This window comes from Phytophthora parasitica, assembly GCF_000247585.1.
Source record: "Phytophthora parasitica INRA-310 unplaced genomic scaffold supercont2.3, whole genome shotgun sequence".
NCBI classification, from domain to species: domain Eukaryota; phylum Oomycota; class Peronosporomycetes; order Peronosporales; family Peronosporaceae; genus Phytophthora; species Phytophthora nicotianae.
In genome coordinates, this window is record NW_008648989.1 from 1,466,933 (window position 1) to 1,487,350 (window position 20,418).

General features: G+C 52.7%; 11 protein-coding genes across 15 annotated transcripts; 5 read left to right on the top strand and 6 right to left on the bottom strand.

The window, feature by feature from the left end:
* Positions 1-23: 23 nt before the first annotated feature.
* Positions 24-4,113, bottom strand: PPTG_01623 (hypothetical protein). The gene has a single exon (XM_008894996.1). The coding sequence runs from the start codon at positions 4,070-4,072 to the stop codon at positions 143-145; it is 3,930 nt and encodes a 1,309-aa protein (XP_008893244.1). The 5' UTR covers positions 4,073-4,113; the 3' UTR covers positions 24-142.
* A 63-nt stretch (positions 4,114-4,176) lies between these two features.
* On the top strand, positions 4,177-9,206 carry PPTG_01624 (hypothetical protein). Of its 5 annotated transcripts, none has more exons than XM_008894999.1 (3): positions 4,177-6,425; positions 6,496-8,121; positions 8,202-9,206. In XM_008894999.1, the coding sequence occupies exon 1, from the start codon at positions 4,216-4,218 to the stop codon at positions 6,376-6,378; it is 2,163 nt and encodes a 720-aa protein (XP_008893247.1). In that variant the 5' UTR covers positions 4,177-4,215; the 3' UTR covers positions 6,379-6,425; positions 6,496-8,121; positions 8,202-9,206. The 5 variants fall into 5 exon arrangements, with proteins under 5 accessions (XP_008893247.1, XP_008893249.1, XP_008893246.1 ...); XM_008895001.1 differs by having other exon boundaries at positions 6,496-8,118; positions 8,202-8,223; XM_008894998.1 differs by having other exon boundaries at positions 4,177-8,121.
* Positions 6,537-9,508, bottom strand: PPTG_01625 (hypothetical protein; the record flags this gene model as incomplete). Its single annotated transcript, XM_008895002.1, has 2 exons — positions 6,537-9,194; positions 9,263-9,508. 2 exons carry the CDS (start codon positions 9,506-9,508, stop codon positions 6,537-6,539), a joined length of 2,904 nt encoding a protein of 967 aa, XP_008893250.1.
* Positions 9,509-10,818: 1,310 nt separating this feature from the next.
* Positions 10,819-11,578, top strand: PPTG_01626 (hypothetical protein; the record flags this gene model as incomplete). The annotated part of the gene is made up of 1 exon (XM_008895003.1): positions 10,819-11,578. The coding sequence occupies one exon, from the start codon at positions 10,819-10,821 to the stop codon at positions 11,431-11,433; it is 615 nt and encodes a 204-aa protein (XP_008893251.1). The 3' UTR covers positions 11,434-11,578.
* An 893-nt stretch (positions 11,579-12,471) lies between these two features.
* On the top strand, positions 12,472-13,584 carry PPTG_01627 (hypothetical protein). Its single transcript, XM_008895004.1, has one exon. It carries the CDS (start codon positions 12,816-12,818, stop codon positions 13,503-13,505), a length of 690 nt encoding a protein of 229 aa, XP_008893252.1. The 5' UTR covers positions 12,472-12,815; the 3' UTR covers positions 13,506-13,584.
* Positions 13,585-14,758: 1,174 nt separating this feature from the next.
* PPTG_01628 (hypothetical protein) lies at positions 14,759-15,833 on the bottom strand. The gene has a single exon (XM_008895005.1). The coding sequence runs from the start codon at positions 15,656-15,658 to the stop codon at positions 14,852-14,854; it is 807 nt and encodes a 268-aa protein (XP_008893253.1). The 5' UTR covers positions 15,659-15,833; the 3' UTR covers positions 14,759-14,851.
* Positions 15,834-16,405: 572 nt separating this feature from the next.
* Positions 16,406-16,573, top strand: PPTG_01629 (hypothetical protein; the record flags this gene model as incomplete). Its single annotated transcript, XM_008895006.1, has 1 exon — positions 16,406-16,573. The coding sequence occupies one exon, from the start codon at positions 16,406-16,408 to the stop codon at positions 16,571-16,573; it is 168 nt and encodes a 55-aa protein (XP_008893254.1).
* Positions 16,574-16,921: 348 nt separating this feature from the next.
* Positions 16,922-17,614, bottom strand: PPTG_01630 (hypothetical protein; the record flags this gene model as incomplete). Its single annotated transcript, XM_008895007.1, has 1 exon — positions 16,922-17,614. One exon carries the CDS (start codon positions 17,612-17,614, stop codon positions 16,922-16,924), a length of 693 nt encoding a protein of 230 aa, XP_008893255.1.
* Positions 17,615-18,220: 606 nt separating this feature from the next.
* Positions 18,221-19,277, bottom strand: PPTG_01631 (hypothetical protein). Its single transcript, XM_008895008.1, has one exon. The coding sequence runs from the start codon at positions 18,993-18,995 to the stop codon at positions 18,321-18,323; it is 675 nt and encodes a 224-aa protein (XP_008893256.1). The 5' UTR covers positions 18,996-19,277; the 3' UTR covers positions 18,221-18,320.
* On the top strand, positions 19,268-19,671 carry PPTG_21085 (hypothetical protein; the record flags this gene model as incomplete). Its single annotated transcript, XM_008895538.1, has 1 exon — positions 19,268-19,671. The coding sequence occupies one exon, from the start codon at positions 19,268-19,270 to the stop codon at positions 19,442-19,444; it is 177 nt and encodes a 58-aa protein (XP_008893786.1). The 3' UTR covers positions 19,445-19,671.
* Positions 19,627-20,407, bottom strand: PPTG_01632 (hypothetical protein). Its single transcript, XM_008895009.1, has one exon. The coding sequence runs from the start codon at positions 20,380-20,382 to the stop codon at positions 19,729-19,731; it is 654 nt and encodes a 217-aa protein (XP_008893257.1). The 5' UTR covers positions 20,383-20,407; the 3' UTR covers positions 19,627-19,728.
* Between the last annotated feature and the right edge of the window lie 11 nt (positions 20,408-20,418).

The following is a 20,418-nucleotide window of genomic DNA, read 5'->3' on the forward strand; positions in this document are numbered from 1 at the left end:
TTGGTTTAAAATAAAATAGTAGTATCAAGTTTTCGACGAATCAAAACTAAAGACAACAAAAAACAAGCGAAGTGGACGATAACGTCCACCATTGTCTACATGGACTCTATGTGTTGTCATCTATCTATCTGCTACTTGCAGTCTATAGCTGGAACTCCTGGTCACGTACCAACACAGCGCGCAGTCGCTCCAATTCGCCTCGCCAGAGCTGAGCCGGGGTCGTCGACTGCAACGTCTGTAGCTTCTCCTGCTTGGTGTCGTGCTCCTTCTGCACACGGTCGGCGAATTCCTTTGTGAAGCTCATGAGCGAAGTATTCAGCAAGTAATCGTAGTCTTCACTTCCATCGATATCATCAGTATCCTGTTCACGACCAACTGCGGCCAATCCAAGGTCTCCGATATGGTCAATGGCCTCCTCCTTGAAAGCCGACGCCGGAGAGAACTCGTGCTCCTTAAGCAGCTCAATTAACTCGGCCTTGGGGATACGTTCCTTGAGGATTTTCTGCAGACTACCTGACGACACCTCCTGGATGAAGCGGATACGGTTACTCAGACGAAGAACTTCCTTGGTTTGGCGCTGCTCCAGATGCTGCTTACGCTTCGAGTAGAGCTCACGACGGACGCCGTAGAAGTCACGTAAAACGTCCTCACTCGTCTCGTACTTGACCAATTGACCGTCAGCATTGAAAGCGTGCATATTGCTGGTACTCAGAGGTGCTTCCACACGCAACAGCTTCACCAACGCTTCACTATCGCCAGCATCGTCGCTAGGTGCGTCCTCCACGTACTTGGCGAGATCCGAGCGTGTCATGGAGATGTCGAATCGTACATCACGCTCCGAATGGTGCTCTGAGAACGAGCGGATAGCCTTCTTACCAACGAGATCCCACAAGAACTTTTTGTAATCCTCCACCCACTTGCCTACAGGCAGCTCTGTCACACGCACTGTTGACGTATTGACCTGCTCGACGTTGCCGCGAGATACGAACGAATGCTTGCCAGTCTGACGAAGACCGCCGCTGAAACCCTTGGCCCACGGCGTCATTGGTGCAAGCTCCACAGTCGAGAGATCGTCTCCTGCTTCTTCGGCATCCAAAAGCTTCAAAAGATTGTCGATCACCAACACCGGGTGGTGGCAAGGGATGGATGAAGACCAACCCGTACCGATTCCTTCCGCCCCATTCACAAGCAACATCGGAATAATAGGCACGTAGTACACTGGCTCAACAGGGAAGCCATCGTCGTCGGCGTAGCGTAACAGCGCGTCGTCTTCTTCGGGGAATACCAAGCGAGTGTGCTTCTGCAGTAACGTGAAGATATATCGAGGACTAGCAGCGTCCTTACCACCTTGCAGTCGAGTACCAAATTGACCTGACGGGTACAGTAGCGGCAGGTTATTGGACCCCACGAAGTCCTGCGCCATGTTGACAATCGTCGAGTGTAACGAGGCTTCTCCGTGGTGATAGGCTGTGTGCTCACTGCAGTAACCAGCCAGCTGAGCCACCTTCACTTCACTCGTAAGCTTGCGTTTTAAACAAGCGAACAGAACCTTCCGCTGCGAGATTTTGAGACCATCGACCACCGATGGCAGCGATCGCTGGTTATCCGCATGAGAGAATTGAATAAGCTCACGGTTCACAAAGTCCTGGTACGTGACACCCCCCGAGCTTGTGTCGAGGTAAGAGTCGGGAGAGTATTCGTTCAACAACCAAGCCTTGCGATCCGCTGCACGAGCCTTACTGAATACCATATCCAACGCATCGCCATCGTTATCACCACTCCAGTGGAAGTCCACAAGGTGGTTGTCCAGGTCGCTGAAATACTCACGTCCTTCAGCACTTGTGCTAGTACCCAGACCCTTGTAGTACTTAATGGCGTAGTACTTGAGCTCAGCGGGATCCACCGACGCTTTCCACTCAAAATATTCAGGCAAACTGAAGAAACGCCGTGTCTCTAGGCCACGTTCAGTACCTACGCGCTTGGAAGTAGGACTCACCTTGATAATGGGGGTAATGAACTCACTTATAAAGCCACCTTCCTTCAACAACTCCGGCCAGAATGTGTGGAACAAATTAAACAGCAATCCTTTAATGTGCGAGCCGTCGTGATCTTGGTCCGTCATGGCAATCACTCTTCCATAGCGCAGTTTTTGACGTGCTTCCTCTGTGCCATAATGCTCGTCCATGCGAAGACCAAGGATCGTGCACAAATGTGCAAACTCGGCGTTCTTTCCAAGCTGTGCGACCGTGGCATCACGTACATTTAGAAGTTTACCACGCAGAGGGAAGACACCGTACTGGTCGCGTCCAACGACGGCCAGCCCAGCCACTGCAAGAGCCTTCGCTGAATCACCCTCCGTCAAAATCAACGAGCACTCGCTTGAGCGGGGGCCACCAGCCAGATTCGCGTCTTCAAGCTTAGGGACATTAACTGACGTGCTCTTTGCGCGCGTAGACGACACCTTCTTTAGTAGAGCTGCACGTTGTCGAGCACGGGCACTTTGTACGACACGCTCGACGATACCAGAGTCAGACAGCACCAGCTTCAATAGCCTTTCAGAGAGTACACAAGTTGATCCGTAAGTTGGAGGCCGCGACGTCATGTACTCCTTCATCTGCGAGTCGAACGTTGGGTTCTCGATCTGGCAATTGATGAAGATCGCCATGTGCGGCTTCACCTGTGCCGTGCTGACCGAAAGCTCCGGGAACTTCTTGTTGACGTGTTCAGCAACGCGACGGCAGATTTGGTCGCTCACATAACCAACGTGGGAACCGCCACGCAACGCAGACATGCCGTTCACAAAGCTCACCTGGACAAAACCTACATCAGAGGACAACACACCGATCTCCCACCGCTTGTTTACACGCGAATAAATGTAATCTGAGCCAGAAGATACTTCCTCGCTGTCTTTCGATGGTTTTGCAGTCTTCGAAACCGGGGTGTTCGTTGTCGAGTGGCGGAAAGCCTGGATGTAAGACTCGAAGCCCGAAATCGGCACCTTTTTGCCGTTCAGAGTAACTTCTACATCCGATAAACATCCAGCGATATCATACACGCGCTTCTTCAGCACACGTGTCATACTTGCAGTAAGCTTCTGCATCTCAAACTTCTCCAGATCCGGGGAAAATGATACTTTCGTAAAATCTTTCCCGTCCTTACCAGTAAACTCGGTGATCTCTGGCTCTCCACGTGTTCGCATGTTGTTAAGCCAGACCTGTTTGTATCGTAATCCCGTGGACGTATCCCCTGTCTCCACAACGAACTCTTTACTGAAAATATTCGTCAGTTTGGCACCATATCCGTGTCTTCCACCCGTCAATCTCGCTGCCGTATCGTCAAAATTCGATCCCGTGAGTAAATGGCCCAGCACCAACTCCGGTACGTAGACCTTCTCCGTCTTATGGAACTTGACGGGGATGCCTTTGCCGTCATTATACACAGAAATCCAAGGCTTGTATCCATTGGCTTTATTTCCAGGTTCAATGATCACGTCTAAGTGCCTCATGCTCGGATCGCGAACCTTGTTGTCCACAGCGTTGACGATGATCTCGTCAAAGATCTTGTAGAGAGCAGGGACATATTCCACGGCCTGCTGCTTCATTCTAAGTCCTTCTTCGTCCTCTTTTGCTGCAGATTCGGAAGGCGTCATCCACATAGTATCCTTCGCGGCCTCTACGGAGCCAATGTACATGCCCGGACGCAGCAGCACGTGTTCCAACGGGGTCTTCTTCTGATAGATGCTCTCCACGCTACTGAAGGAGCGTCGATCGAATATCAGCCTAGATCCTTTAAAAAGTCTACCTTGGTATTGCAACAACGATTTCCCTTCCAAAGTTCTTCTGAAACCTCGCGTAGAAGGCCTGGAAGCCGACGACACCATCGAAACAGCGCTATGCGATGAACATCTTGCTGTTGGGAAAGCTACACGAGTCGCCTGGAGGACGAAATTGAGCGGAACGCCAGCATGGAGACTTGCAATCGACGTTGCAGGCGTAGATACCGCGGAACAGGGACGTGCAGGGGTGGTGACGCCGCGCAAGACACGCCGTCGACCAGCTACGCAGCGCCACATCCTCGATCACTGTGTGGAGCAGACCCAAATGCATTTCCACCAATCAAAGAGTAGGTGATCTCTTATAGGGGTAAAAAATAGAATTCTTATACAGAGATGTCACTGTTCTCGCTCCCCCGTCCAATCACTTGCTATCCCGCATTATGGACATCAAGCGCACACGGAAGGTGGCAGCTTCGCCCTCCTCGGACACAGAGAGCGATCCCCAGGCGGATATGGCGGCTTCTTCATCTTCTCCGATTTCTCTAGGTAAACGCGCACAAGATGACGCACTAGCGTCAGAGGACGCCAAGAAGCAACGCAAGCAAAAGCCCAAGGCTAAAAAGGATCATGACGTATCAGAAGTTCCGTCTGTTGCCAAGAACGAGGCCGAACAGGTGACGGCTGTACTGACGGACGCCGCACAGCCCGTAGAAATGGTTATCACGAACGAGGAGGCCGTGGGACTCAACGCCGCGGTCGCAGCTTCAACAGAGCAAATACAGGAGCAGGTAGCGGCCCCTCCACCGCCTAAACCGCGGAAAGGAAGACGCGTCCGCAAGACCAACTTGGAGAAGATGGAGATCTTGGCTTTTGTGGACCAGGGAGGCTCGCAGGGAGCTGCAGCCGAGAAATTCGGCGTGTCACGCACCGCAGTGACCAAAATGGTGAAGGAACGAGCAGCTATTTCCGCCCAGGCGCTAGTGGAGAGCGCTACAAGCAGTCGTAAGGTATTGCAGTATCAGCACAAACTTAGTGTCATTGAAGATATGCTATACAAGTGGCAGTTGCAGGTCGAGTTGGATGCACCGGGACTCAAAGTCACAGGAGAGCTGCTGCAGTCCAAAGCTATGGAGTTCCGTAACAAGATCTTGGCGGATTATAGCAGCGAGCTGTCTGATGAAGTGATCATGTCGCTCACGGACTTCAAGGCGTCCAATGGATGGCTACACAGGTACATGCAGCGACGCAGCATGCGCTCACTCCCGAAGCACCACACGCCAGCAGGAGCGACTTCGATAACTCCAGATAGAATGACGTATGACCAGCGTGTCCAAAAAATACGTGAAATGCTCATGAACGTAGCGCCGACTTGCATCTGGAGCCTGGACGAACTGATACTACGACACCGCACGACGTCAGCGAGGCTGGACTCGGTCGTTAATATGGACGTGCGTAGTCTCGAGCGTATTTCAGTGGCGATGGCAGTGAGTGCATCGGGGGAGAAGTTGCATTTGCAAGTCGTTGGCAAAGACCCGAACCCGGACTCTATTAAGGACGTGGACACGTTAACGACTTACGGTGTGCAGTATCGTGACCACTGTCGCGCCACACACGACGCGCCTACGATCGCGGATTTCATCCAGGCTATGAATCACGAAGCAACGGCGAGAAAGCAGATCTGGTATCTGGTTCTGGACAGCTGTACAGCTCACGTTGCCGCTGCCCATTCGCTGAATCCGTCGGGATCGTTTCGAAATGGCTTCAGCTTCGACTCCATAGTGCTGCTGTTCTTACCTCCTGGACCCACGAGTGACGCACAACCTCTTCACCAAGGAATCTTCCGATCATTCAAGTTACGCTTTCGTCGTGAGATGTTGCAGACGCTGCTTCACGAATACGAACAATGGGCCGCGACGTCAAAGCCTATTCAACAACAGGGACAGAACGAGGCGATTCATGATGACGGTTCTCCTGTAATTGACGCCTTCGATGTCCATGCGCACACTCATATGCGGAATACGCTGAGCTGGCTGCACACGGCGTGGGAATCAGTACCTTCTTCTTCCATTCGACACGCATGGGCCGCTTCCTTGTACTTGTCAGCACCCGAACCCGGCGACGGTGAAGTCAATGCAGCTTTGATCGAAGAGGATGACAACAAAGCGTACGCAGAACTTCTGTCCCAACTAACAAAAGTTCCAGCACTTCAGAAGACGCTCGGACTGGATTTCACGGAGAACTCCAGTCAATTTATGCTGGAACTGCTGGATTTTGACAAGTCCGAGTCTAACGGAGCGGATGAGCTTGTCAAAGACAACGAGATCGTCGTGGAGAGTTTAGCTGCTCAGGGATTGCTCCGTGACACGCAGAGGGCATTGGCGCTGGAGAGTTTTAAGGGTGAAGACCTACCAGTGCTTACGGCGAGCGAGGCTAACTCGACAGTATCTCGGCTACTACATTTTATGTCGCAGGAGAACGATAACCTGTTGACACTATCGGAGCGACGAACAGGACGTGCGAACTTGTTGATTTTACAGCGTCTGATGCTAAAGGCTCGTGAGCGAGAACGTGAGAGGGAAGCCGCCACCGACTTTACTGTATAGCGACAAAACTTGATAATCTACGGTGGTTGCCGATGTCTGCTGGATTGGTACGTGGGGTGTTCAGTGGTAATAACATTGAAAAGAATACATACGCCCACATAACTGTTGTTTTTATAGGGGGCGCAGATACCGGAATGGACTGAATTGACATGATGCTGTCAGCTCTCGGCGGGATCGCCTGCCTCGGCTTCTTTATTCTTGAGAAGTACAGGTGCTGAGCTAATTCGTGTCACGCTCTTTCCGCTGGAGTTTGTCGAAATCGGTGGCAACTTCTTGGTGTGTGAAGGACTGGACTCCATCCCACCGGATCGACCTGCCCACTCGGCTTCTTTACGAGCTTGGCGCTTGGCTTCTTCTTGCCGTTTCTTTCGTTCCAGGGCAACACGTTCACGTTGTCGCTTCAACGCAGCAGCAGACAACGGTCGTCGCAAGAAGAGCCGGTTGCTACTGTCCCGATCGTTTACCGAGGCCATGGGCTGCATGCCAGCGTCTCCATTGATGCCTGTCAGCTTCAACTTGAGTGTGCTGCCCAGTCCTGTTGTCGATAATTGTCCAGCAGTGACACGCGGATCGTCCGCGAAGTCAATCAGAAGACTGGTACTGGCACTGCTGGTGTCTGCTTCCGTCTGCTCTCGAACGTCCACGACGCAGACAGTCTCGACGCCAATAAGTGACGCATGAGTTGGCCCGGAGCTCCCCAGCGTTGCAGCACTGGAGATTTGTGCGTTAACAATGGCGGCCTGAGACACTGGAGATGTAGTGCCGAGTGCTTCGATCTTACCACCAGCGTGTACATACACGTGCTTGATACGCTCATTGCGCTCCAGTGCCTCTGCCAGCACCTTGATGCCGTCTTTGCCGATCTGGTTATTCCTCAAGTCAACTTGACGCAAGCGACATGATGAAATATTCAACACTGCTGCAATGGCTCGTGCTCCTTCACTGGAGATGGCGTTGCCTCGCAATTGAAGTTCACGGACATTGGTAGCGTTACGCAAGAGAGCAGCAATGGCGTGCACTTCTTCGTCCCCCACCCCACTCTCAGGGAGCTTCAAAATGCCAGAATTACGCTCATCACTTAAATCCGTAGACACTGTCAGGGCGCGAGACTTGACTTCGTGCACATACCGCAGCAACGTCTTGCGCTTCGCGTCTTCCTCAGTGGTCAATCGTTCCTGCATCCAGCGAATTTTTCTGGACAAGTGTCCGATTTGGTCATCTTTTGCTGCGAGCTGCTCCTTGACATCCGCTACAGCGTCTTCACAAGTAATGATGGTGGTGAGAAAAGCTGCGATGCGTTCAACAAGGAGCTGCTTGGTGTTCAGACTCTTCTGCGCGCGCTTGAGGAACGTGTTGACACCCATTCGTTCGAGAAAGTCGATGGACTGTTGCTGAGCTTTTGGGCTGAAGTTAGTTCGTCTGGCTTTAATGAGTAACAGACCACCGTGTGAAGCTCGACATTCCACAAAGAATCGACCATTTGCTACTGCTGCTGTATCGTCTGGATGCGTAGCTTCTCTCTGATGTGCCTCCTGGTTGTTATCAGCTCCTGTGGCCATCGGTATGCCGGACTGCTCCATAGCCAGCGCCACTTCGGCCATTTTCTTCTGAGTGGCTTCAAATTTGATCGTTTGTGCGTCCAGTTCATCCTGTTTACACCTCAGAGCTTCAGTAACCACACGGTTGCTCTCAGCAGTTGAGTGGAGCTTGTGTGCGAGCTCTGCTCCTTTCTCCTGCAAGGTTGTGAGTTGCGCCTGAAGCTTCTTCGTTTCTTCTTTACTAACGATTTTGGCTTCTTCATCCGCTTGCATCTTGTTGAGCAGGAAGGCTACACGAGAACTCATGGTCTTGATCTTTTCCTCGAGTTGTTTACGCTCATCTGCTTCCCTCAGCTTCGCCTTGACCTCGTCACTACAGCGTAACGACAGCTGGGCGTTGTGCTTCTTCAGTGCTTGAAGCTGTTCAAGCAGCACTTTCTTGTCCAGTTCGGACTTGACGCGTGCTTTACCTTCCTGTGTGCCTTCTTTGAGCAGTCGAGCGTTCTTCTTCTTGAGTGCAAGCAGCTCAACCTCCTTCTGTTTAAGTCCGTCGATGGCCTTCGTCTTGCCCAGTTCAGCCAGCTTAAGACGTTCCAGAAGTTGGAAGACCTTTTCGGCCATTTCTCGTAGTTGATCGGCAGAGTCGCGGTTTTCAGCCTCCATGCGTGAACGTTCCTGTTCTGCCTTGTCGAATCGAGTCTGTAATTCGTGCTTATCACGTTGCAAGTTGCCATTCTCGATGAAGAAGTTCTTGTTGGCGTCAATCTGCGCGCGTTTGGCCTTGGCTTCGAGTTGGACCTGCGTCTCAAGCTCCTGGTTACGAGCGTGCAGCTTCCTGGCTTTGTCTTCAGCGGATGCGAGTTGATCGTCGCTCTGTCGCTTGGCTTCTTCAAGTTGTTGAAGCTTTTCCAAGAGCTGGTACTGCTTCTCCTTGCGTACACGAAGCTGCTCCTGTAAGGCTTCTAGTTCCACTTGTGTCTTCATCTTCATCTCGACATTGCACGCACGTAGCTGGTCACTTTCGTTCCGTAGTAAACGCACTTCTTCAGCTCGCATTTGACCTTCACGAGTTGCACGAGTGGCGATCTCTTCGTGGGTCTTGGCAGATGCCAATAAAGAGGCATAACGCGTCTCTAATGCCTCGAGATCTGACTTGAGTTGGGTTGTTCTTAAAGCTAAAGACGAACTCTGTGCTTCCTCGTGCTCTAGAAGACGGAGCAGCTCTGTGTTATGGTCGGTTAGTACTCTCACTTGAGTCTCGCGCTCCTCAATGCCAGTCTATCATGAAACTCAATCAGTTCACGAAGGTATTTCATTCGTTTTTTTTTGTCTAGGTTGCAGCGTACCTGAGCTTTAATGAGTGTAGTTTCAGCGGCACGAGCTTTGCTTTGTAGTTCGAAGTTCTGGTCACGAAGGCTGCGGTTCTCTTCTTCGAGCCTGAGCTTGTTCATCTTCAACGTGCCGATCTCGTCGTCCATTGCATTGAGCGAAGTCAGCAGTTGGGCGTTTTGACTGCCGAGGATTTTCATCTGCTCGTCCTTCATAGCAAGCGCTTCGGCTGCTCTCGTCTCCTTAGTGCCTTTTTGAGCCATCGACGATACCATACCCGCTGCATCTGGGGCCTGGCGCTGCAGAAAGTGAAGAATTGCATTGGTTTAGATCGACCCAGCCATGCAAACAACGACAAGTCGAGCGCTTCGATACCTCGAAGCCTGATCGAAGAGGCGACTGACTCATGATGTTGTTTGGACGCTACCACGTACACAGCTAGCACAAGCGGATCAGTCTCCGCGCACAACGCCGCACTACTGGAGTCCTGCTTTGGAGATGCCAGATCGGTAACGCTGGACAACCTAATCATAGCATTCTGTGCTGTCTAATTCAGTCTGCCGATTCCAACAATTCAGAGACGTAGATACTACTGCACATAGTGTAAACAATTTCTTCGTCGGCAAAGCACCAGCTTGAAATAATTCCATTCCTGGGTTCTTGGGAGTAAAGGACGGATACTGTACCGTGTTCGCTTCGACGCTCTGAAACCTTATCATATTACGTAGTCAAGAATGAGTCAGCAGCCATAGGGAGCAAACAACAGACGATGGCTGTCACGGTGAGGCCCACGTTGGATACGAGTTCGCAATCACCTTTGGGCTCGAAGCAATCGAGTGATGCTGTCGCTGATTTTTTTTTCGCTGTTCGAGCGGGTTACGATGACGAATTCCGTTTGCTGCGTCGGACCAAAGCATTGTAGTCACTCTCCGTATCTGCACCCGATGCAGATCGACCCCCTCAGAGTATTCACAAAACTTGCTTGGACACCGCAACTGCAGCAAGTGAACCACTTGTTGGTCATCATCGACCGACTTAGCTACACTAAACCTCTATTAATTCATATGAAATTAATTAATAGAGGATGTTGAGCTGATGTCGAAATGGTCGCACAAATCCCACGCCTGTCAAAGATGAACCATCGCATGTCAATTATGGACCATTTATGCAGGATGGGGAGCATCATTGGGCTACTGAAGATTATGATCCCTAGAAGGTTAGGGTTAAATGAGCAGCTACAAATGTTTTGAAAACAATTTTACACTACACGACATGCACAATATCCAGCCTGTGCGTGCGCCTTGCTGTCTAACGCGACCATTTTTTTTGCCGGCGGGAATTTCCTACGTCAAGGCGCCAGGCCACCGTTGTCCCGGCACAGCAATTCCAGTGTCACCGCTGCTGCGTATGACAGCGAAAAGGTAGCCATGGCACCTTTTACATGTACTCTTGAAGCTGGTGACCGCAATCTCTATTGTGTCTACAATGCGATTGCGCTGCAATGTCACCGACGATCAGAGAAAGTATCTTGTTGCCGCAGTGGACATGACGCTATCCTGGCTGGACATCATGGATGTCATTCCCCGAATTACCAAAACCCTGCACAACTCAGCACATGCAGCCGAGCGAGGTCGGAAAGCGATTCTTTTGCCCGCTAGAACATTGCGGACGCGGCTTCAACCGCAAGTACACACTGACAGAGCACATGAAGACCCATACAGGAGACAAACCTCACGTCTGTCGGGCCGCGGGCTGCGGCCGGCGATTCGCCACTTCTAGCAACCTCGCGCGGCATATGCGGCTTCACGGACCCCTGCCTCTCATACGGTGTCCTCGAGACGGTTGCTCGCGCAGTTTCTTAAGCGACGTCCAGCTTGCGAAGCACCTGAAGCAGCACGATGCTCCTCGGACGCACCCCTGCAAAGTTGCGGGGTGCACAAAGGTATTCAGCACCACAGGAAATTTGAATCGACATCTCAAGAAGCACTGTACAGGCAGCAAGCGCGAGGAGCTGGTGCAGTCGGCGCTGGCAAGCTGGCAGGTTCCTAATGGAAAAAGCGGCCACGGGACAGATGTAAACGCAGACGTTGTTATGATGGAGGTGACCCCTGCCCCAATCGACAGGCCATGTGACGAGCCCTGGAGTCCCGAGACACTCGAGATCCTCGGACACATGCTGCTTAGTTGAAGTGATGAAGCGGTTTGTAAGTGTGGTAAATACGGTCTTGATGTGGTCAATACGCGAATCAAATTGCGAAGTTAACGATAACGCAGTCATGCTGCAGTCAGCTCAAGCAGAACTACAAAAGTATGTATAAAAGTACAGTAAACGTCATACTTTTTTTTTGCTGTTCGAGTGAGCATCCCGAAAGAGAAAAGGAGCACGTTTTAGTATTGTAGCCATGACTGACACTGCTGGCAGACTCCAAGCTCGAGCATCACAAGCTCCGCGTTTGCAGTCCGCGCGACCTGCCCATGCATGGCCTTGCATCTTGGGCTGGGACGGCGAATGCATTCGTAAGCGTTCATGTTTTCAATCGAGGAGTCGTCGACTTGAACTCCCCCTTTGGATTTTCCACTCGAGTGTCTCCAATGAGTCTGTGACGGGGTCTCCGCGGATACTTGGGCGGATACCTGGGGAAAGTCGATTCTGAAGGAGTTGTCACTTGATAGCCGTGGGATGTGCCAGTCATTATTAATTGAGGGAATTTGGGACAATTCCTTAAAAAGAAAAATTGCAAGTTAAATACAACACCTGGTAAAAGTATAGCTATGGGATTAATTTGAGATGTCAGCAGTTATCGAAATGCCCTTCACGTTCTTTACGGTGTTGCAAGTTCATTGAAGGCCACATAAACCTAGACAACAGTCGAAAGGCTCAGAATCGCGCTAATGTCATTAGGATTCGCATTATCAATAGCTTTGAGTGTCATTGCCCATAGGCACAAGACGTGCTCACTGGCACCAAGGACTGTAGCTGCATCAACAAATCACTATTAAAGTAAGTGCACGATGGCAATATGTCCACAAATTCATGCACACACCTAATATTGGTTTCGCCCTGGAATTAAATATTCGTACTTGATGCAAAACGTGAAAAAGACGCATCAGCGCAAGAAAAAAAAACCTTTTTTTAAGAGGTTGTCTCTCCCTATATTTACTTAATAGAGAGATTTGGAAAAAAACATCATGAATGTTGTGTGAGCGAGACTCAAACAATGTTGCACGACCAGCTGGGATTTCTAACAGACCTTTGGCTGTATGGGATTGATGACCTGAGGCAGCTTTGACCGGGGCAAGCGAAGCATAGCCGCCACGAGAGGCCCGCTGACGAGCGGGCAAATCGCCCTGGCCGTATCGCGTGTAAGACATCCGTCACGCTGCGCTTGTCCAGCGTGTAGCGTAGGCGTGCGCGGTCTCTGATTGCGCGTTGGTCCCAGCCATGACGTACGTAGGTACTGCACCGCATCACGCTTTCGAACAGCTTTTTCGGTCTCATTCCACAACTTGCCCAACACTACACAGGCATTACCAAGCAGCAGCTACCTCTAGCTATCCAATACATCAGACATGCAGGACATCGAGCTCGATCGCATCGTTATCCCAGCCGATATGACCCTCAAACAGAACAACAGCGGCAACCGCGCCTTTCAGTGCCCGGACGTGCGCTGTGGACGCCGATTCAACCGCAAGTACACGCTTACAGAGCACATGAAGACGCACACGGGTGAACGCCCGCACGTGTGTCGTGCACGCGGCTGCGGCAAGCGCTTCAGCACCTCAGGTAATCTGTCCCGGCATATGCGTCTCCACGGCGCCATTGAGCCCGTGCATTGCCCCGTGAAGGGCTGCACTAGCAAGTTCATGAGCGACATCAAGCTGGCCAAGCACATGCGTACGCACTACGTGCCGCGGACACACACATGCAAGGTGCCGGAGTGCGGCAAGTCGTTTAGTACCACGGGCAACCTCAACCGCCACCTCAAGAACCAGCACACAGAACAGGAACGCGAGAAGTACAAGACGCCAGCGCCGTCTTCGCCGACTTTGAGCTTCATTTGCAGCACCCCCAGCAACCAGAAGTGCAGCACGCCTACCCGCGAGAGTCCCACGGGCATTGACCAGGAATGGACAGGCAACGCGTGGGAACTCGCGTCGGAGTCGATCGAGCTGGAGCTGCCGGCCCCGTTCGAGAGCGCGTGCACGACGCCGTGGACCCCCGAAATGCTGGACATTCTGTCCAAGATGCTGCTCGACTAAAGCGGGCTTGTAAACCAACTAGGCGATAGTGTGTATAGTAACTTAAAGATCGAATCAATTCTTTGACCAATACGACGCTCGCCTTCTTGCTTCACAAGCTATAGGTGCTCAGCCGAGGACTTCCACATAAGCAAGCACGAGTCGGAGGAAACAGCGTCGTCCGGCCGTCCCAGTATGCGGACAATTACTGTCGCCACCTGGGATACCGTAGCTTGTCTCGGTGAGACGCAGGTCGTGCACATGTAGCTGCATTGTGACAGTCGAGTGCAGAAGCCCAAGCAGACGCGGCAACGGGCATTAGCATGCACCAGAGGTTGCAACAGGAGGCCCAACCTTCCCGTGCGCTACAGCTCGTAACGCTACGAAGCACCGGCAACGAGGAAATATGTGTTGATGTGCTCTTATGCTCCTGAAAGCAATGCTGTAGCGACAAGGGCGTGGGAATTAGAATGCCCAAGCAATCTGGTGAGGATTCGTCAAGAGGAGCTCACTTACACGAGATGCGAGCCTAAGAACAGGTCCTCATCCTTCATTGATAAATATCGACGCCGCGGATGAGACCTGAATTCGTGGACATTCACTCTGCAACAGCAAGGTGTTGTTGTCTTTATGTTTCGTCACACCCTTTGGGAGGAATAAACAGTTTTTTTAGTTGACGCCCCGTCATGTCCACTTTTCGCTACCGGTACATATAGCGCGTGTTTATGCAACCACACACCGACGAGCCAAAGTTGAAGTTTGTCTTTTTATTACATGCTCGACGCGAGCAAACCCCAAACGTCGGTGGCGGCTACTGCACGACCAATTTTAAGTTATTTAGGTACATGGTTACAAAGATCTACTTGATGCTCTGTGTGTTACAACAAGACTCGATATCGCCGCCGCAGTGCGGCCCGTTCTGCACAGGCCAAGAATAAAGCGAAAACCTCGTCAGACGAGCTTGGATCCACAAGTGCAACTGTAGTGTAAGGAGCACATGAGATATCGGCATACTTTATTTCATATATTTTCGGTGTTCGAACGATCGCCATGACTATCGGCAATTCCCCCACGCTGCTCGAAGGCGTCTTGTTGGCATGACAGTGCTCGAGTCGAGCCTCGACAGCTCTGTGCTCGTTGCTGGCTTCGACGCCTCGCACGATAACTTTTCCTGCACCGACCGACAGCCGTTGCGATCGATTAACATTTCGCTAGTGCACAAGGTTCAAGAGATGTCACTGGTTTTGACGAAGCAGCAATGCAACGGGCACTTGGCTGAAAACGCTAAACGTATACGTTTGTATTTACTACATCAATGCGGACAGCAGATCCTCCTAAATAGTGAAGTCTTCTACCTTTTGCTTCCTTTAACAACGAATAGTGGGGTCATGCAACACGCTCACGAGAGTGTCTAGCATCTCGGAGTTCCACACGTCCTCAAACAGCTCCGAGCACGACCGCGTAGGCGAAAAGATAGTCTGCGGCATTTGTTGCCCGTACTGCAGCATCAGCTCCTGCTGGACCGTGGTCTGCTGCGGCCAGCACGTCGTCGCGCGCGGCTTGAAAACAGGCACCGTCGAACTGAGAGCGGGCCACTGCTCCGCGCTCGTGGGGCTACGGAGGATAAACTGCGGCGGCATCACCTGTGGGACGGTGACGATCGGCGGAGGGGCCGACATCTGCTGAGTCTGAGCCTGGGTTTGAGCTGCCGGGAGGTCCGGGTGCTGGTGTTTGAGGTGCCGGTTCAGATTGCCGGTCGTGCTGAAAGTCTTGCCGCAGCCAGGAACTAGACACACCTTGACTGCACTTCCGTAGTGGAACTTCATGTGCTTCTCCAGCTTATTGTTGCTCGGAAACGTGCAGATACAGCCCTGAACGGGGCACTTGAGCGGCTCAATGTAGCCGTGCAGCCGCTTGTGGCGCGAGAGGTTGCCGGACGTACTGAAGCGCTTACCACACGTGCGTACAGGACACACGTGCGGACGCTCACCGGTGTGCGTCTTGATGTGCTCAGCGAGGGTGTATTTGCGGTTAAAGCGGCGCGTGCAGCCCGGCTCCGGGCACGCGTGAATGGCCGGTCGCGAGCGCTTCACACCCGTCGCCTTCACAGATTGCGACGGCGACGGTGACAGCATCAGCTGCAGCTCATTTTCAGCTTCGCTGTTCGCGATCATGACAGTGAATTGGCCCAAGCCTGTGTGTGCTCGATGTACTGAGAGCTCTAGCTCGTGCAGGGCCAAAGCGATAATGACGTGGGGTGAACGCAGCCGGTCTTTGTGGAGTCAAGTCGGCGGCCGCGCTCACGTCGATGAGCCGTGTGACTCGGTCTGTAAGCCATCACGTTCCCTGAGATCTTAGGTATGCTGAACCACTGTCATCTACGAGCTGACCAGCTGAATCAAACAGCAGTGAGAATGGCGGGCCGCATGTGTCCGCTCGTAGGTCCCACCTCGGTGACAGATCGCAGCATTACAGTGGGGGCACTGAATTGACTCCAGCAGCCTGCTGGCTGTGCGCGCACACGCAGCAGCAAATAGCAGGGGTCTGTGCATTCCTGTCTTCTTTTCTGGACGCGCGTGATGGTCTCTGGAATGAAACCGCAGACGAAGGATGGCGTCTTGAGGCTGGCAGCCAGCCATCGTCCTGATCGGCTTTCGGTGCAGCACGCCATACTGGCTGCCACTCAGGACTCGAAAGAAGCAGCCACGGGCCACCTCTGTCCGACGAGTAGCGTTGGCTGGCCGGGATTCTGGTCCGCACACGACGGAGCGGATCCATTCTACACGTGATCGGATACATACCGACAGCAGTTTATCGTCACACCTCAAGCTGGTACGCCGCGCTCCTACACGCAGGAAGGTCGTCGTTTGACAGCCCGCAGTGCCATTCGCTGCGAAGATGGTCCGGTGGCCAAGCCGGCGATGGAAGATCGATCGCCAGGAGTCTGGCTGCCCGCGCAGCGCCTGCAGAATCAGCCGATGTCCACCACGCGGAATGAATCCTGCCAAGTTCCGCCGCTTTCAAATCCCGATCTTGGGGTCTTCAACATGAGCGACCAGCAAATTGCAGGCAGCAATGTAGCCAAGTAATACCTGACGGGCAGATCGCCGCGATCATCACCGCTGATTGTGTCCTAGAGTCACTCTAGAAGTGGTGGATCGACAAAGGATCGTCAACAGCCATGGCAACGAGTCGTTGCCAACGACGGGCCGTGAACAACGGCACGTGCGGCATCGTTTGAATAACGACAACACTGCTGGTTCTCAACGTTCGACCGGAGCCTAAGCACGCAGATTGCAACATTGTACGCTGGCATCGATCGTCCCTCTGACTCGGAGTCTGAGCGTATCAATACCGGGTAGCATTCAAACACCAAAGTCTGTCACTGAATTTCAGCACAATGGATTGTATTATTTCGCGTTCCTATAGATACCCAACTACCATCGGCTTGCCTTCTCCCGCTCCGGCTCATCGTCGCCGTCCAGGATGCACGCTAGCGTGTCTAGTAGGTCGGTATTCCATACGCAGTCAAACAAAACACTGGCTCCCGTCTCCGACGGAGTGGAGCAAATTGGTCCAACTGAAGTGTCCGAGTATGTGCCGGATTCGCCGCTGATGCTCGCACAAGGACTCCGTGCCTCCGTATTCGTTTTGTAGTCATGTGTAGGAGTAACTACAGAGGTAGCAGCAGTGGGGGAGGCCACTCCTCCGTGGTGCTTCTTCATGTGACGATTCAAGTTACCGGTCGTGCTAAACGTCCGGCCGCACGCTTCAACGCGGCACACCTTGACGTCCCCGCCGTAATGGAACTTGAGATGCCGTTCCAGCTTATTCGCGCTCGGGAACTCGCAGACGCAGCCGTCGACTGGGCAGTTCAGCGGATCAATCTTGCCGTGCAGTCTTTTGTGGCGTGACAGATTTCCCGACGTCGTGAAGCGCTTGCCACACGAACGCACAGGACACGCGTGGTTTCGTTTACGTGCAAGCGGTTTGCTGGGTTTGGCAAACCGGGTGTTCTGGTTATACTGGTGTTGGAACGCTGGCATTGGGAGGAAGGCTTGGTGCATCGGTGGCACTGGTATGTTGAAGAACACTGAGTTCATGGTGTAGTAACTCGGCGGCAGGTTCATGGTCAAGTGGTACCTTCCCTGGGAATGTGAGAATGGCTCACCTTAGTAAACTGTTCCATCCGCTCTATCAGATATCCGGCCGGCATGTGTTTCATCTTGGAGGGAGAGTGTTCGGGGACACTCGATATATTCAAGCGATAACCATGATGAATCGACAGGTGGCTTTTCAGTATTGTTTACAAGGGTGCAAGCAGCTTTGTTCTCGTGGATTTTCACTAGCCGGTGAACATGTCTGTCCAGGAATTGACTCATGTAGGCTTTTCAGCCCTACGCTTCCAGGGACGCCAGGAACAACCGGCTAATGTGCTTGAGACACCATTGCCAAGATCCTCGCGGCGATGTGTGGAGGGGAAGGGCGAGTCGCTAAAACGGTATTTCACCATGCATTTACCTGCTGCTTCTGCGATGTAGTTGCGCCACCACGTGGAAACGGGATTATTGCTGGCTGCTTCTCCATGTGTATTGGTGTTTATCAAACGAGAATCGTTTCCTAAATCTCGTCTGGCGAGCGTGCACAACCTCCAAACTCGCCTTAGGCGAGTCGCCTAGCAAGATAAACTACAACCCCCAGCCACGATTCGAAGACGCAGCGAAATAGGTCTAGGAAGCTAGAAAGTCAAGTGGCGTCGTACAAGCTACCAAAAATAATAGTTGCATGCTCAACGTTGTTTTTACTTAACATATTATTCGGAACTTGATCATATTCCTAACATGAGAATGCGCTCTGGTCGTCCAACATGTTCACTAATGTGTCGAGCAGCACCGGATTCCAAACATCTTCGAACAATCCCGTGGTTGATGCAGACGTCCATGACGACACGTCTTCGCTCCAGACCGAATCAATATCACTTGTCGGGAGGGGGAACCATTGCTCCGCACTTGTGGGGCTGCTCGCTCCACTGTTGAGTGGAGGCAGATCCGTTGTCACCGGTGTGATCGGCGCCTTGTCCTGCTTGTGACCGTGCTGGTTTTTCAAATGACGGTTCAGATTTCCGGTTGTGGTGAAGGTCTTGCCGCACCCAGGCACTACACAGATCTTGTTGGCCGTGCCATAGTGAAACTTCATGTGCTTCTCCAGCTTATTGTTGCTCGGAAACGTGCAGATACAGCCCTGAACGGGGCACTTGAGCGGCTCAATGTAGCCATGGAGACGCTTGTGACGGGACAGATTGCCAGACGTGCTAAAGCTCTTACCGCACGTGGGCACTGGACAAATGTGCGTGCGTTCACCGGTGTGTGTCTTCGTGTGCTCCATGAGCGTGTATTTGCGGGTGAACTGCCGGTTGCAGCCCGGCACGGTGCACGCGTGCACGGACGAGGTGTCGGACAATTGGCGCTTCAGGCCGCACGTCTTGATGGTCGATTCGGTAGACGGAAGCATGGTATCGGTTGAGGTGGGGATTTAGCTGTTGGTGGGGAGCAACCAATTGCAGAATGAGTGAGTGTTGTTTGCAGCTCTTTGGCGTCCGCACCGTCAGCTGAGCTGGTCCGGCGTTGCGACTGAGAGCGGCCTCGTGGCGGGACTTCGGTCACTGAATCGGTGTGGACATGGATCATCGTCTCCGGATTTGATCGCCGTGCGCGATGACCCTGTGTGTGACACCGAGGTGCAATCTGGCCGAGTGTTGCGAGACCAGCACCGAAAACTTACGCATGGTTGACGAGGTTGTCACGACTCGCGCGCTTTGCCACAAACAACGCCAAACAGCTGCGGCCTACAAGTGTCCACTGACACGGTTCGTGTACATCCGGTCATGTGGCGACTGTACCCCAGCGCATAAACACAAGCCACGAGGTCTGCTTGGGGCATCGCTTGAAGCGAATCGCTAGGGAAGCCTAGCTACACCCCACCGCGTGCGATGAAAGACTGGGCAGCTCGCGTTTGTCACTGCCAGCGAGAATAATCCGTGTCTTCAATATGATGCCCCCGTCGGCGAGAGCCAAGGCGAACGCGGCTGTGCTTCATGCCGAAACTTTGGTCGTTGAAAAAGTCTCAAGAGCGAACAAGATACTTCGTTGTTTTGAAGGCGTTGGATTGTTTTAACTTACATTCGTGCTACTCAGAATAAAATAGGACGCCGGTCTTCACGGCGTCGAACGACGTCAGCTACTCTTTAGAACTGCAGTGGCTCGTCCTCGTCGAGGAAAGACTCGAGAGCTTCCAGCAGGTCCTGGTTGGTGGCCGTCTCAGTAAAATCAAGCTCGGCACTGAGGGTATCTGACCAGAGGGTAAAGTCATCGAGAGGCGCCGTCGGGATCCACTGCTCGGCGGCGGTAGGGCTGCCAACGACGGTGACCTTAGACGACGTGGGGCTCGTGCAGCCAGCGGTAGCAATGCCGTGGTGGTTCTTTCGGTGACGGTTGAGGTTGCCCGTCGTGGTGAAGGTCTTACCACAGCCAGGAACCAGACACACCTTGACGTCGCTTCCGTAGTGGAACTTCATGTGCTTCTCGAGCTTGATGTTGCTCGGGAAGGTGCAGATACAGCCCTGAACGGGGCACTTGAGCGGCTCAATGTAGCCGTGCAGCCGCTTGTGGCGCGAGAGGTTGCCGGACGTACTGAAGCGCTTGCCGCAGGTAGGAACAGGGCACAGATGGGGACGCTCACCGGTGTGCGTCTTGACGTGCTCGGCGAGCGTGTACTTGCGGTTGAACTCGCGGTGGCAGCCCGCTTCTGTGCAGCGGTAGACATCCGACTCGCTGTGCATACGCTTGAGATCGGGGCACATATTGGCCTCGAAGGCGGTGGTGGGGCTCATCATGTCCATGGTGGTTTTGTTTGGAGGAGGCAAATTGGGAAGTGA

Excerpts from the sequence above, each read along its gene's own strand:
- PPTG_01623 (XM_008894996.1), bottom strand. The coding sequence starts at position 4,072 with ATGTGGCGCTGCGTAGCTGGTCGACGGCGTGTCTTGCGCGGCGTCACC.
- PPTG_01624 (XM_008894998.1), top strand. The coding sequence starts at position 4,216 with ATGGACATCAAGCGCACACGGAAGGTGGCAGCTTCGCCCTCCTCGGAC.
- PPTG_01627 (XM_008895004.1), top strand. The coding sequence starts at position 12,816 with ATGCAGGACATCGAGCTCGATCGCATCGTTATCCCAGCCGATATGACC.
- PPTG_01628 (XM_008895005.1), bottom strand. The coding sequence starts at position 15,658 with ATGATCGCGAACAGCGAAGCTGAAAATGAGCTGCAGCTGATGCTGTCA.
- PPTG_01631 (XM_008895008.1), bottom strand. The coding sequence starts at position 18,995 with ATGCTTCCGTCTACCGAATCGACCATCAAGACGTGCGGCCTGAAGCGC.
- PPTG_01632 (XM_008895009.1), bottom strand. The coding sequence starts at position 20,382 with ATGGACATGATGAGCCCCACCACCGCCTTCGAGGCCAATATGTGCCCC.